This window comes from Sinohyriopsis cumingii, chromosome 15 (genome assembly GCF_028554795.1).
Source record: "Sinohyriopsis cumingii isolate HCF-2022 chromosome 15, ASM2855479v2, whole genome shotgun sequence".
Classification (NCBI taxonomy): Eukaryota; Metazoa; Mollusca; class Bivalvia; order Unionida; family Unionidae; genus Sinohyriopsis; species Sinohyriopsis cumingii.
The window spans coordinates 10,286,012-10,304,704 of NC_142975.1; the positions used below are offsets into that span (position 1 = coordinate 10,286,012).

Below are 18,693 nucleotides of genomic sequence, written 5' to 3' on the forward strand. Positions count from 1 at the left end.
TGATTTTGATTACCCACAAATCCTTTTGTAAGCAGTGTTGTGATGAACTTTAAAGCAGTGCAACCAACCACTTGTAGCAGTGAAGTTTTCCACACCAGGTTGTTTTTAGCAAATTCTTTTGCTTGTTTGATAATCATGTCACGATCTTTAGGGACGGTTGAATTTGCAGTGTGTGTTTCATGAGACCATTTTGCTATGGTCAGCTCCACCTCTTCAAATTTAGCAGTTGCCTTGATAATATTCTTTTTGTATTGACTTGGCAGCTTTCAGCCATCTAGACAGATTGTTGTGTTTCAGTGACAAATTTTCACACACATCTTTGTGATATGCTCCATTTTCAGTTTTCTTCACAGCCAGATTTTTAGTTTCAAGAGATTGTAAATTTAATTTGCTTTTTAAGCCACCATTTTTAGCCATTGTAAGCATAGTTATTTTTTTCCAGCAAAAAACGAAACTTGCATGGCACAATTAATTTGTTCCAATTTCCTATAACCTTCGAAGATGCAACAATCGATCAGATTTCACTGCCTTTATACAAATTTGGTACTGACTTCATTTAAGGAAAGGTGCGTTGTTTTTATGAAAGATTTTAGCTGACTTTTTTCATGAAGGGTGCTTTTTAATCTTTTGACCCCAACATTTCATTGTCCTATTTCTTACCCAAGTGTAGGTCTTGTGGAAAGTTTGGTCAAGGTGTGTGCTGATAAAGTTATTCAGTATTGTGCAGAAACCACTTTTATTACTAACACAGTGACCTTGACCTACAACCTTTTGACCTCAGTATCCATAGACTTCTTTCCCCCTCTAAAGCACATGCCATCAACAGAGTTTGGTTAGAATCCACTGTGTTGCACCTTGGACCCCAAGGTTAGGAGACTGTCTTATTCATACTCCAGATTTAGGGACACATCATTTTAAAGGGACAAAGGAAAATTGTAGTGCATAATGAATTAGAAGTGCTATAATGATGATTTAATCTTACTTGCTTTACGTTTTGGCACCATAACCTTGTCATACTTTCCTTGGACACTCCTGTTATTGCAGTAAATGATTTATCATGTGATAAGTAACTCGTGAAAACATGAACATGTTTGAAAATCTAGTTAATCTGAAATGAGCTGTGCCATGGAATTTTCTGTGTCAGATCATGTTCTCATTTAACTTTTATGTTCACTCATTATCTATCAGCATTTATAATAATTAATACCTGTTTTTTAACTACTATTATTTTCAAAGTAATCATTAATCAAATGACCAACTGTGTATTTGCACACATAAATCTTTTTTATCACTGATTCGGTTAAGAATAAATTAAACCTTCCTTGCCATAGATGGATATGTGCTAAGGAAAATTTATTGACATATTTTTCAGGGGTTTTTCCCTGACAGATAGGAAGTCCCTCTGAGCATGTAGGGTCAGGTATTGGGGGAAATGGGACAAACATTTTTTTGGGAAACCCCCAAGTTGTACTCTATATCTAACACTGAATCCATGATTTAGAACTAAAGCTAAACAGACCACAAAAAAAAACTTATACACTGTATGTTATATCAAGTATATACAAATTTATGTTTCAGATGAGTCTAAACAAGAAAGACGTAAGTGATGAACTCGATAATGTTGGAGACTTGAACTTGGAAGAGGGAGATAATCTTGGTCCTGAGAATACTGGCTTAGAAGATAATCAAATGTTGGATTAAATATTAAGCCAAATGAGTCATTAGATCCACTAGTCCTACAGTGTAACATGTTAAACCCTGGTATGTATGATCGTTGGGGGTCTGACATCTACTGCTTAGTGCACAGTAGCTCTGTCCTTCTGTTGCCAGAGGAACTGGAGACCATTTTTCAAGAATATCTCACATATTTGGCATGCCATATTGATACTTTTACAGTTTAGAGTCTACTTGCTTTAGTCATACTGTCTATACTTAATCTAATTCTTTTGCCTGAACAAAGTAAATCCCAACATATTTCGATGCCAAGGATGCCTGAAAGTGATTTGATATATTTGTTTTGTTAAAGAAAATAAAGCCCTTGTTCAACTGACTTTAGCATTTCTTAGTTGCTGATGCTCTTCAACCAGTTGAAATGGCAGCTAACATATTTTGATATGTGCAACTGGGGGGTTTCCCCCCCAAAAAAAATGTTCGTCCCAAGTTCCCATGGCAACCACTTGATTGTGCTGGGATTTGTTTCATTCAACATAAAGTAAGAGTAAGTATAGTACAAGTTAACCAATTTGACTCTGAGCTGTGCAAAAGTGTCAATATAGTCTGCTGAATATGTGAGATATTCATAAAATTTGACTTCCAAGTTCCCATGGCAACTTGGACAGATGAGAGCTCAGGTGACTGGGGATTAAGACACCAAGACATAAGTCTGCCCCCCACCCCCTTGGGCCCATCATATATATCATGCTAGATGCCATACATTCATGAATCACAAAACTGTAAGAATTATTAGCTATTAATAAGTGTCAGTATGGTCTGCTGAATATGTGAGATATTCTTGAAAATTTGACTTCCAAGTTCCCATGGTGACTTTGACAGAAGAGAGCTACAGGTGGTTGAGGATTAAGTTACCAAGACTGATATCAGTCTGTCCCCCCCAACCCAGCCCATCATACATATCAAGGTAGATGCCTTACATTCATGAACTTAAAATCCACCTACCCACTGGAAAGTTGCAACCTATTTGAAATTTCAGAAGACCGCTAATTAATCTTCATCACAAAACTGTAAGAATTATTAGCTATTAATAATTGTACATTTCGAAGTCATGTATATGTGCTGCTGAGAAAGTGTGCCAATCTGACACTGCATCTGATCCCATATAGAGATTCTGTTCCATGATTTCAGCCATGTGTTGCCATTCTATTAGGGAGGACACAAGAAAAAACAATGACCTTTTGACCTTCTTGCCGATTTCAGCCTCTCTTGACAAAATGTCCATTGACCTGAAATGAAACTGCCATGAGTTCTGAAATAGCTGAACAAGACACTGTCTGATCTATTGCTTATCCACGTGTCCTACAAGGAACTAACAAAAGACCAGATGACTGTCCTACAAGGAACTAACAAAAGACCAGATGAATTTATTTATTTGTATCAGGACATGCAGTTAGGGTATAGTGTCCAAGTACAGCTGTAGTCCATTGCCAACAATGTTCAAGCTCTGGTATTGAGGTCAGAGATCACTTTCTGCAGTTTTTATATGCCTTCCTGATACCTCCACCAAGCTATCTCCCTGGAAGATCAACCAAATCTGCACCGTATTCAATGATGATTAATGGGAACTGGTGCTGATCCCTGTATTTCAAGGAGAGACCATTTTCTAGGTTTACTTCCATCTTTGCAAACAGATGCCTTTTGCGCACTTATGTTGCATAAAGAAGCTAATAGATGTGCTGATTGCCTTTTTTAGCTTAGAGGGCTGGAAATGTGAGGTTGTACTCTGACATAATATATTGCAAATAGGTAACTGAAACAAGATTTTTACTATGATTTGATTTTCCAGATGGAACATACTGGCATGTCATTGTGATCTGATTGTGATCTGTCCCTCTTGAAGTTTACCTCATTGAATGGCAAACAAGTTATTTGATTTTCCAGATGGAACATACTGGCATGTCATTCAGATGATGTGATCTGATTGTGATCTGTACCTCTTGAATTTTACCTCATCATTGATTGAGAATAAATTCTGATCATTGAAGGGAAAATATTGCTAGGGGTAGAAAATAAACATGGTTGTGCCCCCCCCAAAATTATAAATTTCCAATCACTGAAATAAATAAAATAGCCAAATTTGTATTAAAAAAATAGGAAAAATAACATTCTATTTGGTATCTTGATAATTTACATTGTGTTTCACTGTATTCTGTATTCCATGGATTTTGTGATTGCTGTGAACAATGACTAAGAATCCCATGAACTGTGATCTTCTGTGGAAATAATAGAACCCCTTCTTCAGTCCATGAATATAAGCACCTATGATAATTATTTCCATTTTAGCAAAACAATTAAAACTGATGCACATAAAAAAGGAGTGAAATATAAAAATTATGGTTACTGTTTTGCATTGTCAATCCAATTTTGATATAGATTCAGTTTATCAATAAAAATGTGCCTTAAACTGTAGCAGTATCTTTTAAAAATAACATTAATTATAAACAAAATTCACAGTATATTAACAGAGTTAACTTGCTCTTGCAACAGTATCTGAATCCAATTTCAAAGCTTCCACAAGAAATAAAATTTTCATTCACAACATTAATATTTCTAAGGCCATTCATGAAGGAATGTACAAGCTGTGCTGATTGAATGGCTGATTTCAAGAAGTGTACATCTTAAAGCATCTTTTGAAATTCTTTTATTTATAATAAAAGCTAGTCATAAAATTGTGTTCTCTGTGTTGAAGCTGTATGTATGTATGTATGTATATGTTTAGTTTATAAATGCATAATCGTCTTAATCAGGAAAATAAATTCAGCTGTAGGGGTGAAAATACACAATGATGGTTTCCCAAAATGTGTCTTTAATTTCTTGTATGATTGAAAAAAACAAGAGACAGTCATTTTGTTGAAATAGCATTTTATTTAGCTATAAAGTAAAACTTAAACAGTTAAAGTTAATTTAAAATTGAAATTTAAAAAACAAAAACATTGACCTTAATCTAGGGTTTGGACAGATTGGCACATACATGGTTGTCAGAGTTATTGCCATGTCAAACTTCTGCCAAGGTGGAATGAACACAAGGTGGTATGAGAGTACATTTTTAATTTGTCATTCATGTATAGTGAAACAGCTTGTTTATTTGATAGCGTTTAGACAGGTTTTACTTACATAAGAACACGTACTTGCAGTGTTCAGGTGCTGTGTCAAAATTTAGTTAATTTGTATTGTTTTGTCTAGTTACTTTTGCAAATTTTTTTTCAGTAATGTGCATCCAGGTTCAAGATTACAATTTTTGCACTTGTTGCATACCTTGGCACTTTCTTTTTGTGCTGGGTTACGGAAAATAAATGAGTCCACATTTTTTTCCCATTTAACATTGATGAAACCTAAAGAAAATGTAGTCTGTGTTTTTGCAGACATATATTGAGTTGACCTACATCGGTTTCTTTATGAAATAAGCATAGTTTATTAGTACTGCCCACATTTCCAAACATCAAAAGAAAGGTAACATTTGGGTGATTGTAACCTAATTATGATTCCTGAGCTGTCAGGCATCATAGGCTTCAGTTTAAATGTTTAACATAGGGTTTCCATTTTGTTTGAAATGAAAATTTCCAGATCATTTCTAGGTTCATCTGGACTAAATTGAATTTTTTCAAGGTCCATTATAACCTTTACAGAATGGAATCAGCAACAAATTGGATTAAATATATTTCCATAATTGGAAGCCATTTCATTATTGAGACCGTCAATTAACATATGAATTAGACATATGATCATGTACTAAACCACAGGATCAATCACTAGATACAAGTATAACTATTGAAATTCATAACAATTTGCATTCAACTCAGTGAAATTTACAAATATAAAAGCACTAACTTTACTCAGCATAACTGCATATGTTTACATGAACAAATGTTTTAGAAAAGTTTTAAATTTGGCAAAAGCTTAAATACCTTTGCATAACACTGATTGTTTTCTTTTCTTTCTAAACTCACTTTTGTCTAATTGATGCCCTAACATCTTTCACTGCAATCTAACTACAGACTATATTAAATGCACAGTGTGGAATTGTGCTTAAAATTTTTTTTACCCAAGCAGTTTGTAGATTCATATTTAGCAAGATCTGAAAGTAATATTCACAACAAGAATGATCATACATCAGAGTACCACAGCCTTTGAAAATTCCAGCAACTCCTGATCAGTTTAGTTATGACTCAATTACTTATTTGTATGGAATCAAGTAGCAACTCATAATTCCCAGGATTTCCCCCATTTTCATCAATATTTGCAAAATTTATGGGCTTTTCCCAATCTGGAATATGGTAAATTCATTTTTTTTCTTCTCTTGACTTCTCCCCTGAATTTCCAAATAGCATGAGAACCCTCTAAAAGATGTATAATGATCTTCTGTTGGTTTGTTTCATATGAAATAAATATACACAATTGTACTTTTATAGGCCTTAATTTGTAGACCATTCACTGGATCATTGTCACGTATGTTTTATGCTGAAATATTTATTTTACAAATCAAACATTATATCAAACTGCACTTTACTCCATTTAACAGTTTAAATCCCTAACTTATTATGTTGTTGTTCCCGCCTGCAGATTTTTTTTAAACACAGCTCTCTTTGTTAAAGCACGATATTTGAGGCTCCATTAATACCGTTAAAAGGAATGGTAGAAAATGAGATGAAAGTGTTTGTTTGTCAGGAATGATGTGGTTGGATAAAGAAAAACTATAGTCAAACTATAGTAATAATGTTAATGTTATACAGTGTTTTTTCCACTGCATACTATCTGTACATTTAATTTTGTCAATTGTTTTGAGAAATAAAAGCAGTGATAAGTTTCATGCTGTTGTCCTTTATCCCATATTGTCACATATCTGATTGAACAGATAGATCGTAAGAGTAACATAAAACAATGATGCTTAATATACGTTTTATTCTATATTTTTATTATACATTGCATTGTCATCAACTTTAATTGATCTAAATCAATGAAACATTTCAGCCACTTGGGCATCTAATATGATTATACTCTACTTGCAGTAGAGGCCAACACATCCTTTGGTTAAGAACACGGTTCTTTTTTATAATTAAGAGCTCAAAATCACATACTTAGCACCTCTAAACAGATTATGCATTTTAATAAATGAACATCTAATTATTTGTCTGTAAAAATGCACAACGAATCGTCATTTTTTGTCACTTGTCTTTGGTTCCTATTTGTGACTGAATGAACTATTTGCAGCATGCTTTTACCAATCTTAAGCAAAAAGTAATAAAAATAATAAACCTGCATGTATGGAATCATTTTGAAATCCAATGATGTGAACAAAAACAAGTAAAGTGTTCACAGAAGTACTACTCGAAATAGAATGAGCACAATGTTGTTTCCCAGTTTCCATACAGGCAGGTATATCAATAACATCCTGTCATGCCTGATAGAAGTATTCCATCATTTATGTTGTGGAGACCTAATGATTCTTGGAGGGGTTTTTTTGTGTGCAAAGTCTCAGATATTTTCCAGCTACATAATCTTTCAATGATCACTATACCAACTTTCTAACGACATTTGTTGTTTTAACTCTCACTAGTGGCATAATTATGCAAATGAGTATCCATCACTGACTAGGTCCCTTGTTTTGTGTGATAATACAAAGTAGAAGCTCATCATATGCCAATGTTTAATTACACTTGGATGGCAAAAACCAAATGTGTGTATAGCACTGGTTTTAAAATTAGGGTTGGCAGGTAGGTATTTTTTTAATTTATGTATTTATTTAACATATATATATATATATATATATATATATATATATATATATATATATATATATATATATATAATGATTATATAAATGTACAATGTACTTCAAGTACTGTGTTAAAGCAGCTCAATTTAGGTGCACAAATCAATTTTGGGAAATTTAAAACAAAAAATTGAACATTATATAATGTAGAAGCACAAATCAAATGTGGGTAGGTGGCGGAGGTTAAACATTTTTCATACCCCTGGGGGAAAAAGGGCTAGGGTTGGCAACAAAAAACAGGGACAGTTGGCTGACTGGAAACATATTTTTTGCCTCACAGAAAGGATTAGCTATGACTTTTACTTGCATGATTGATGAATTGTGTTTACACAGATTAAGGTGCTGATATGCTGAAGTGGATTTTGAAGTAGTGTACTGTCAACTAAACAATAGTTGACAGACCAAATACAGTTATGGTTCATTAGAAACCTGGGTAATTTTGGTTGTGCTGTTGTGAACAGATTATCTGATATTTACTGAATAAAGTCTGTTGGGTGATTTTGTTGGCATCTATATTTGATGCTAATTATTACAATGAGAAGGAAAATATTTTCACTTTCGAGGCTATGAATTATTGCTTGTACTGTTTGATTTGTTTTGTAAAAAAAACAAAAAAAAAAAACAAGAACAAGTGATAACTAATTTGTTGATTTTGCATTGATTGTTCTGTGACAATTACTCAAATAAAATTTTCTAAACATTATTCCAGGCTCTTTTTTTCTACTGTATACTTTTAAAAATGTAACTGCAGTAATAGTTTGATGCCCTTGCAAAAGAAATATTTTAAACCAAATTAAATCAGCCTAAAAATGTAGCTTTCTGTAAAATAATTAATCACCTTAAGTATTAATTCACCACTTAAATGTTTCTAATGGAGAAGATTAGATGAAAGTAGTAGACTTGGATATCTTGGATATCAGTGATTACCTGACTGGAGTCGAGAAACTGAAGTTACGTAACTGGCATATTACAACCCACCTTCTACTGCTCGTCATCCTTTATTCACCGGATTTTCAAACCCTCATAATATTAGCCACACTTTTACCCAGCTCAAAGCAAACTCAATCATGTCTCAACATTTGAGTAACAGACTTTTATCATTAACTGCATGAGGATTCTTTTTCTTTTTGCTGCTTTCATCCTAGACTCTTCTGTCTACTGGTTTCCTTATTTAAATTTTTTGTATACTGAACAACGCCATGTATCTTTAATGTTGTTGAATTCACTAGATTGGTCAGAACGCTCTTACAGAATACTTCCCCACTGGATGGATTGACACAGTTTGTAAAATAAATACTGGAAGTACTGTCTGGACAAAGTCAAATTTGATGTCAGACACAAATGATTATCATGATGTCAGACACAAAAGATTATCACAATGTCAGACACATGATTATCATGTCAGACAAATGATTATCATGATGTCAGAGACAAAGGATTATCATGATGTCAGATAGGAATGATTATCATGATACAAACATACCAACTTACAGGATATCAAAAACAGTTTAGGAGATTCAAACTGGAGAAGACAGATGGATGGATGGACACAATTTGTAATTAAAAAGGAGACAACTCTTAAAGTGTTGATCAGACAGATTTCATTTTGTGCACAACACAATGTCAAGTGATGATACAAATTCATACATACTGTCATGAAGACATATGAAAGGTTTCATGAAATATTTAAGTTAACTAAAAGTGTAATACAAGTTTGACTCCATTATACCCCACAACATAACATGATACATACACACCTCCATAAATCATGCTAAAATGGTTTCTGCAGTATTGGAATACAATACTGTTATCATAGGCTTAAAGGAACGTTCTATTTTTAAATATATTACATCCCCGTCTATTTTATAGGACCAGTTCTCTAACAAACATGCTCAACTTTTTTACATATACGTTTCATACAAAGAAATGTTTCTTGTTGAAAGTTTGTAATTTATATATGAAGGATGAGCTCAAGACTTTGAGTATTTTCTCTTACAATTACTTTTGTACAAATCAAACATATTAAATAAAACAATTTACACAAAATTACAGCATTTGTATATAAAGAATACTGTAAATTTATTGATTTTCATTCAGCACTAACTTTCACTGCATACTAATTTTCACTGGGTATTAAGTTTCGCTGATTAATTATTTTTTTAATTGGTGATAATTTTCACTGGCTACTAATTTTCATCGAGTACTAATTTTCACTGCATACTACTTTTCACTGGGTACTCATTTTCAAAGACTGGATTTAACAAAACAATTTAAAAGCCCAATTAATGTTGATTCTTCTGTGGAAACAACAGAATATGTCCCATAATCCATGAATTTAATGTTGATCCTTCTGTGGAAACAACAGGACAACTCCCAGGAATCCATATACTGAAAGACCCGCTGAATGTTGCTCCTTATTTGGAAACAACATTACACATACCACAATCCACAGACCCACTAAATGTTGATCCTTATGTGGAAACAGCAGGACAACTACCACAATTGACAGACCCACTGAATGTTGATCCTTATGTGGAAATAGCAGGACAACTACCACAATCCACAGACCCACTAAATGTTGATCCTTATGTGGAAACAACAGGACAGCTCCCAGAATCCATACAATGAAAAGCCCAGGACAGCTCCCAGAATCCATACACTGAAAAGCCCACTGAATGTTGCTCCTTATGTGGAAACAGCAGGACAACTACCACAGTCCATGAATTTAATAACCCAATGAACACTGATCCTTCTGTGGAAACAGAAGAACACCTCCCACAATCCATGAATTTAAAGATCTAACAAATATTAATGCTTCTGTGGAAACAACAGGACACCTCCCATAATCCATGAATTTAAAGACCCAATGAACACTGATCCTTCTGTGGAAACTACCACAATCCATGAATTTAAAGACCCAATGAACATTGATCCTTCTGTGGAAACTACCACAATCCATGAATTTAAAGACCCAATGAACATTGATCCTTCTGTGGACAATTACAGATTTTATTACTGAGAAAAGAACAGACTTGAAGTTCAAAAGTAATCTTATATGTTGTATCAAACTACAGTCAAATGTTTCTATGTTTTTATGGGTTTAATGCCATTTCAGAACCTGATGGCTACACATGGGGGCCAATATATCTTGTGGCAGAAGAACATGGAAGAACCCAGGGAAAAACCACTGACCTATGGGTAGCTAAATGCAAGCTTTATCACATACCCACATTACTCGAGCCAAGACTCAAACCCATGTAGCCAGAGGTGAGACGTCGGTGATCAGTAAAGATGAGCACCTAAGTCCACTCAGCCTCCCAGGGCTCCATATTCAAATGGTATCTAATATCTATACTTGCTTACAAGTTGAGTCCAACTGCAAACTACAGTTTGTTAGGTGTAATCAATAAATCAGTGGAACATAGACACTGATCTGCTGGTGTATTATGGCAGATCAGGGTGCCTGTTTGCATTTGGACTTGAAAGCTAGTACATACGCTAACAAATTCTCTAAATCAATCAATATGTGTATTGTTGCAGCAAACACTGCCAATGCTGTTTTCATACACAATAATACTCATTATATGTAGAACATACTCTGCATTAAAACGCATTTGGTCTCAATTATCTAGCGCTGAACACAACATAGAGCATACAAAACAAAATGATACAGCATTCAGCATAACATAGTGGATACCAAAACACATCACTGGTTTTACATTTTGCACATTAGGGAATTATATCAATAATCTTAACTATAACTCATCTGACCCCTAATTCATATTTATGCTTCATATCTGAGAATGACTTGGCTGTTATTGCTACACATTAAGAAATAATGTAGTCATGAATTAGTTACTAACTTGGCCCTTAATTCTTGATGTTCAGGTTAGCTATTTGGAAATAATATTGATAGGCGTCATTTGTTAACTGATGTAGCCCTTAATTCTTGATGTTCAGGTTAGCTATTTGGAAATAATATTGATAGGCGTCATTTGTTAACTGATGTAGCCCTTAATTCTTGATGTTCAGGTTAGCTATTTGGAAATAATATTGATAGGCGTCATTTGTTAACTAATGTAGCCCTTAATTCTTGATGTTCAGGTTAGCTATTTGGAAATAATATTGATAGGCGTCATTTGTTAACTAATGTAGCCCTTAATTCTTGATGTTCAGGTTAGCTATTTGGAAATAATATTGATAGTCGTCATTTGTTAACTAATGTAGCCCTTAATTCTTGATGTTCAGGTTAGCTATTTGGAAATAATATTGATAGGCGTCATTTGTTAACTAATGTAGCCCTTAATTCTTGATGTTCAGGTTAGCTATTTGGAAATAATATTGATAGTCGTCATTTGTTAACTAATGTGGCCATTAATTCTTGATACTTGTGCTTCTTTATTATCTGTGTTAGTAAATGGTAAGATTGCAGCATTATGACAGTTAAGATTATTGGTTAAATATTTTTCAAATTATTGACAGCTCAGAGACAATATAATATCGCAGTGCATTACAGTAAAATATATTCTTCATGTGTGCTCATTTCAAATGAAATTTATTAAACTTTTAAAATAATTCAGATCTTTTGATAACCTTTTGCTGGTGAGCAAAGACGGAAATTATTTCATATTTATAAGGCAAGAAAGCAAAAATTTAAAGTTTTAGCGTTTCAAAAATTTCATTTGACAGGAGTACAGCTGTAAGATAATGTTTACTGCATGATGATAAACTAATTTTACCTGACCAAACCACAAAAGACTATTGAAATGACTTGGAAAAAAACAACTGATAACTTGGTCATTATGCCATTAACTTGTGACATCATTAAGTGTAATTACACGTTAAATATTGAAAAATTATATAACAGGTATATTAACATAAATAACACTGTAGTCATAAGTAAGTCTATAATTTAGCATATTGAAGATTGTTGGTTAAAAACTTTTCAAATTATCGGCAGCTCAGAGACATAATATCTTCTAATGCAGTAAATTATCTCATAAAATGTAGCTGATGTATTTACTGCATACTTAACAAGACCATGTCAGCAGGTAGTAGATATTTTTCCACAAGTCAGCAAGGTGTAAAGAAATGTTACCTACTGATACTGTCAACATGGAAAGTATGCATTTAAAAATTAAGAATTATAATCAGAGACTGATGCATCAATGGTAAACATTAGTTTACACTTAGATCTTAATTACTTTCGTGAATTCGTGAAGTGATCTTCGAGTCCAGGAATATTTGACAGAACAAATGTTCAGCATGGTCTCCAGCTGATAAAGGTAGATTGTTTTAACAATTACTTACTTTCAGTAAAGTTTCCCAAACTGCAGTTCCAAATGCTATGGAACTCAATGGCTTCATGCTCAACTCTCAACTTGATGAATTCTTTTTTTTTTTACAACTTCAATTTTATGTGGAGATGGCATATACTCAAATCAACACCTATCTCTAACAAACTTAATTGTTGACTTTCTTCCATGAATTCTGAATATTCTTTGAACTTTTTAAGAAGTATTTTGTCCATTTAATTTTGAACATGTATCCTTTATTGTATGCCATTTTTAGAAAAATAGAATAAGCAAGAGTTTGATCATGAGGCGTTTTGCATGAAGTAAGTGCAGTTTAAATCATCTGAGGTACTGCAGTAAAGTAAGTCTGGTTCCTTGACCAACTCTGTTGACTCTAATACGAAACCCAGATCCAAATCAAATAGTATCTAGATTTTACCATAATATTATTCCATGTGTCCATATCATAAGGGTCATTTCTGTATGACTTATGGTCAAGTCGTAGGCGTTCATAGGTCTATTTGACCACAAAATGTAATGAACAGATTTGTGCATCCATTAATTTAATCACACCTAAAGTTCATGTCTTCACTGATTTAGCCACAGCTTTCAGATGTTTGTAATTTTCTCGAATGGCAGTGAGTTCAGGTGGGAAGGTAACTTGAAAATCTCTGTATAACCGCTCCAGCCTACCCATAAAAACTTCCAGAATAAAAAGTGCGTTCTTCAGGATGAAATTGTGCTGTGAAATATAAGAAAATAAGGTGTTTTTATTAGTATAGGGCAATTTTAAATATTCAAATTGACACAGGATTTAAATTAAATATACAAAGAAAAAACGTAAATTAAGTCTACATCACTCTTTCTTTTTCATTGGTGGGGTATTTGCTATGTTTTCAAAATTGTATTCAGTTTATTTTATTCCTTATCATTAACATAAAACAATATGCAAAACAAAAACTGCAATTTATATGACAAATTTTGATCATATTTTAGGGATTTAAATTTCCTATCTATTAACGTAAACACATTTTACAGAATTTTTACATTTTTATATTTTATTTTGTACTTCATGTTTACATTTATTTGGAAGGGTTTATCTTTATTTTACCATGTTTCAAACTTTGCCTTTAGTTGGTACCATGTGAACAGTACTGTGATGTACAAGTGTGTGTGATGTGGATTTTTTATGTAGCTTTAACAATTTTTCAGTCATATCGCTACGATGTTTGCAGCGTGGCAGTTTATAGTGATGTCTGAGGCATCATGCTGCAGATGTTGCATAATATCCCACCTAGTCACATTATCCTGGCACCAAGCCAACCAGTCCTAACACTAACCTCTAAATTCTGAGCACTAGTGAGGCAGCTGTAAGTACTAATTTTTATAAGACTTTGGTATGACTTGGTATGACTAACCCACGACCTTCTGCATCAAAGGCAGATGCTCTAACCACTAGGCCACTGAAGTGGTCAACAGTGCTGTAATAAGGTGATGTAAAATGTTACATACATACATACATACAGACAGACAGACAGACAGACACACATAGTAAACTTCCTGCCATGTTTACACAGTTTGTCAGCCTGCATATTCCAACCTTTCTGACAAAATGATCAGCAACAGACGCAGAATTCAAAATGAAAATATTTTCCCAATTATCTTGAGTAAGAAGGTTCAAGTGAAGAAATATATTATCCTTAATCATCCAATAAATACATCTTTTTAAATAATGAACATTTTTATGCATTATCAGAATATTTAACTAAGGCCTATAAATTTATCAGCAAAGCAACATATTTCTCACACTTGTTTGTAGACAGTTTTTGACACGTACATATAAAAAGTAAACCTGACACATTATATTTACTCCTAATGTGGCCCGTTAATTGCTAGAAGACAGATGTACTTACATCCTCTTTAAACTTGTCACTCTTTAGTGATGCCTCAATGTGTTGTATCTGTTCTGAGAAAACCTGGACAAGTGAGTCTGTGATGAGAGCCTCATGTTCCTGACTGTAGACTAGCAAAAGATCCTCTGTGTACTGGTAGCAAGACTTGGCAAACTGTGCCGTGTTCATGGTCAATGAGATAAAACACTCCTCTATCATTAGAAAACAAAATCACATTTCAAGGAAAATCATAATGTAAATCAACATATATACCAATATACACCCTTATAAGACAAGTCCAACTGCAAACTACACTGACACAGATCTGCAGTTGCATAATGCACCAGCAGATTTGGGTCTGTGCAGACTGCTAGGAGCAATCAGCAGAACAAAGAGCAAATACCTGATCTGTTGGTACATTATGCTGCTGCAGGACATGATCTTTGTAGTTTGCAGTATGACTCGACTTATAAGTGAGTATCAATGGAAAGTGGTATCCTATGAGAGGGATGGGATAAATTATCTATAACAGTTGACTGTTTTTACTTTACAACATCCTTCAACCCATATGACCACTCTGTCTAAACACAAAGGACTTCTAAATACCATATATACTTGCCTGTAAGTCAGATGCAACTGAAATCAAAACAGATCTGATCTGCCAATGCATAATGTAGAAGCATATCAGAGCTTGCATTGTTTGTTCAACTTGTTAATCCTAAGAAACTGCATACACCTTGATCTGCAAACACAGTATCCATCTGCAGATCTGGATCTATGTAATCTGAAGTTTGATCTGACTTGTATGTAGTCATATAAGTACTTTTTAATGCAAGTTCAGGTATTTCATACCATGTGATACTTTTATACAAGTGCCAAAGTTATCAAGACACACAACTGTATCACATAAAATCACTGATCAGACTGTCTTAACCCATTTCAGATTTTTGATGTGTTAATTTTTGAAGATTATGGCATATGATATTAAACCAAGTAAGTAAAAGTTACCTCATACTGTGACATTACATAAATTTCTTGGTAAACCAATGCAATTTTAATTTATTATGTGATAAACACTTGTTAAACAATTTTAAACCTTTTCTTGACAAGGATCACAACAACTTGCCAAACTCCCAAAGACAGAAATAAATCAACTTAGCAAGGATTACAAAACCAAAAATCACTCAACTTGCCAGACTTACAAGATGGAAATCACTCAACTTGCCAGACTCACAAAGATGGAAATCACTCAACTTGCATAGCTGCCAACCTGCCAGGCTCGCAATTAGTGATAATAGGGTTACAAATTAGTGAATTTTGACATGAATTTGTGAAGTGATGTTCGAGTCCAGGAATATTTGACAGAACAAAAGTTCAGCATGGTCTCCAGCTGATAAAGGTAGATTGTTTAAACAATAAAACGCACAAACAATACTTCAGCATTGGTAGCTTCCAGGTCTTCCTGAAATCTGATGTGAGTTCTTAATTTTCCCATCCTCTATGTGGTATTTGCTACCAATTTGTTTCCTCACATCATCTCTGCCACCATGCCCAATGCTAAAATCTGTGGCACACTGCATGCAAAAAGCATGATGTAAATCGGTGTTTGATGTCTGAATGCACGACCAATTTTTTTTTGCATATTCCAAACTAAACTTCACTTTTTGTGCAATACATTTCTTTTTCCTTGCTGGTGAAGACATTTTTAAGATGTGATGCCAAACAGGAATTCAAATCAGTGTTTGTGGCACATGCGCAGAGCAAAATTCCCGTTAGGCCCCAGTTTCTCTCAAAAGCATTTGTAAAACTACTCTAATACATATAGATTAAAATATGCTGGTACAGGAAAACAGTTATTTTATTAAAGATTTAAAATAATTGAGAATTGGGGGAATTCATGATTTTGTGTGTGCATGTAGTGTGAATCTGTGAAACGCTAAAAAATTCATGAAATCTGTGCCAAAATCGTGATGGTTAGCAGCTACGAACTTGCCAGACTCACAAAGATGGAAATCATTCAACTTACCAAGACTCTAAAAATGGAAATCATGTAACTTGTTAAATCTCACAAAAATAATAAAGACTCAGAAGATGTAAATTACTCAGCTTGCTAAGTCTCACAAAAATGGAAATCATTCAACATGCCAAGACTAAACAAGATGAAAATCGCTCAACCTGCCCAGAATCCCAAAGATGGAAATCACTCAACCTGCCAAGTCTCACAAAGATGGAAATCATGAAACTTGCCAATGTGCATAGAGATAGAACTCAATCAACTTACCATGGCTCACAAAGATGGAAATCATTCAATTTGCCAGGACTTACAAAGACAGAACTCGTTCAAATTTCATAACATAAATTTTCTCTGAAATTAGCACCTGTTTCAGGTCCTGTATTCAATAATATTTCTTTATTATTTCAAACAAAAGCCATGGAGTGTAACAAGATCAAAGTAACTGTACTATACCGTCATAAAACGAATGATAACTGTATGATAAGCAGTGTTTAGTATCACGACATGTTCTACTTGTTAAAATCCGTGAGATCATACTTACGGTAGACATATTCCTTCAGATCCATGCGAACAGAAGCCATTTCATCAAGGTACTTTTGACAATCTTTTTGACTCATGTGGTTCATTGGACGCCATAAATCATCCTACAAAGAAGAATTACAACTGAATTGAGAAATACATGTAAATTATGAATAAGTGTCCACTAAATAGGAAATGTTTTAATGACTTTTAAGAAGTTGATCTCATAATGGTACAATACAAAATCTTTTTGACTCGTGTGGTTCATTGGACGCCATAAATCATCCTACAAAGAAGAATTACATCTGAATTGAGAAATACATGTAAATTATGAATAAGTGTCCACTAAATAGGAAAGGTTTTAATGACTTTTAAGAAGTTGATCTCATAATGGTACAATACAAAATGTAACTAGAAACATTTGACACTGATATCCCTGCCCAGTATAGTGCGACAGATGGGCAAAATTCTAAGTCAAAAATGGGTTATAGTTCCATAAAAGTTTGTAGGAAAATGATGAAAATAACCAAATCTAGGTCTTTTAATGTAAAACCAAATTAGTGAATAGAAATCAAACTTGTGACTGATGGTATGTGAATGACATGAATAATAAAGATGAGAAAAATATATATCCTTGATGGTAGCATAATCAAACAGAGATGCTACTCATACTGAAGTTGGGGACCCAGAGTGGCCGAGTTGTCTAAAGCGCTCTCTGTTACGGATCACTGCCATCTCACCTCTGTCTGTGTGGGTTCGAGTCTAGGATTCGGCCAATGTGGGTATGTGAGAAAGCTTGCCAGTAGCTTTTCGTGGGTTGGTGGTTCTTCCCGGGGTTTTCCGGGGTTCTTCCTCCACCATTAATACTGGCCGCCATGCATAGCCTATCGTGTGCTGAAAAATGGCGTTAAACCCAACAACAACAACAACAGACTGAAGTTTGCTGAAATATGATTCTTAAAAATTCCACATTTCAAATTATATTTACAAAATTCCGGAAGATCTTATGAGAAAAAATTTAAAACACAAGTATTCTACATGCATACAGGAGGGAGAAACAGTTGTTTAGCACCAGTATATTAGAATGGTACCCTACATAGTTTCTCACTGTAAACAACAAAATGTAAATAACAACAAACCAGTCTGTTAGATAAACAGTTGAAAATGGTGGCAGAGATGAAGGGAAAGGATACTGCATTTAATTTTTGTACAAAGCTAATGGTTATAGTTATTATCTGTCAAAATGTTGAAGAAATTCAAGGCACTGGAACTGGATGAATTATTCTTACTGGACCGTAATTGTTACTGACTTTGAACAGGTATTATTGGCTCATAGTATGTTGCAATGTAAGTTTCTGATTTTTAAAGAACATATCCACTCTGGACAGATTGCCTAGATTCTGAAAAACTGACGCAAGGATTCATGTTCTTCTTTTGGGGCTTGCATCTCTGAGATTTGTATGATAAGTG

At 34.0% G+C, this 18,693-nt stretch overlaps 2 protein-coding genes across 3 annotated transcripts in view; one reads left to right on the top strand and one right to left on the bottom strand.

Moving 5' to 3' along the window:
- Window positions 1-6,539, top strand: part of LOC149781251 (peroxisomal membrane protein PEX14-like) — a 52,771-nt gene extending 46,232 nt beyond the window's left edge. Inside the window, exon 9 of the mRNA XM_089935336.1 lies at window positions 1,579-6,539. Coding sequence (XP_089791462.1) covers window positions 1,579-1,701 — 123 coding nt within the window. The 3' untranslated portion in view covers window positions 1,702-6,539. The remainder of the gene's footprint in view (window positions 1-1,578) is intronic.
- A 2,549-nt stretch (window positions 6,540-9,088) lies between these two features.
- The window catches only part of LOC149781252 (exocyst complex component 8-like), a 51,278-nt gene continuing 41,673 nt past the window's right edge, over window positions 9,089-18,693 (bottom strand). For both annotated transcript variants that reach the window (XM_089935335.1, XM_089935334.1), the window contains 3 exons: window positions 17,246-17,348; window positions 14,712-14,902; window positions 9,089-13,540 (listed from right to left, as the gene is read on the bottom strand). In XM_089935335.1, the coding sequence (XP_089791461.1) occupies window positions 13,379-13,540; window positions 14,712-14,902; window positions 17,246-17,348 (456 nt within the window). In that variant the 3' untranslated portion in view covers window positions 9,089-13,378. The remainder of the gene's footprint in view (window positions 13,541-14,711; window positions 14,903-17,245; window positions 17,349-18,693) is intronic.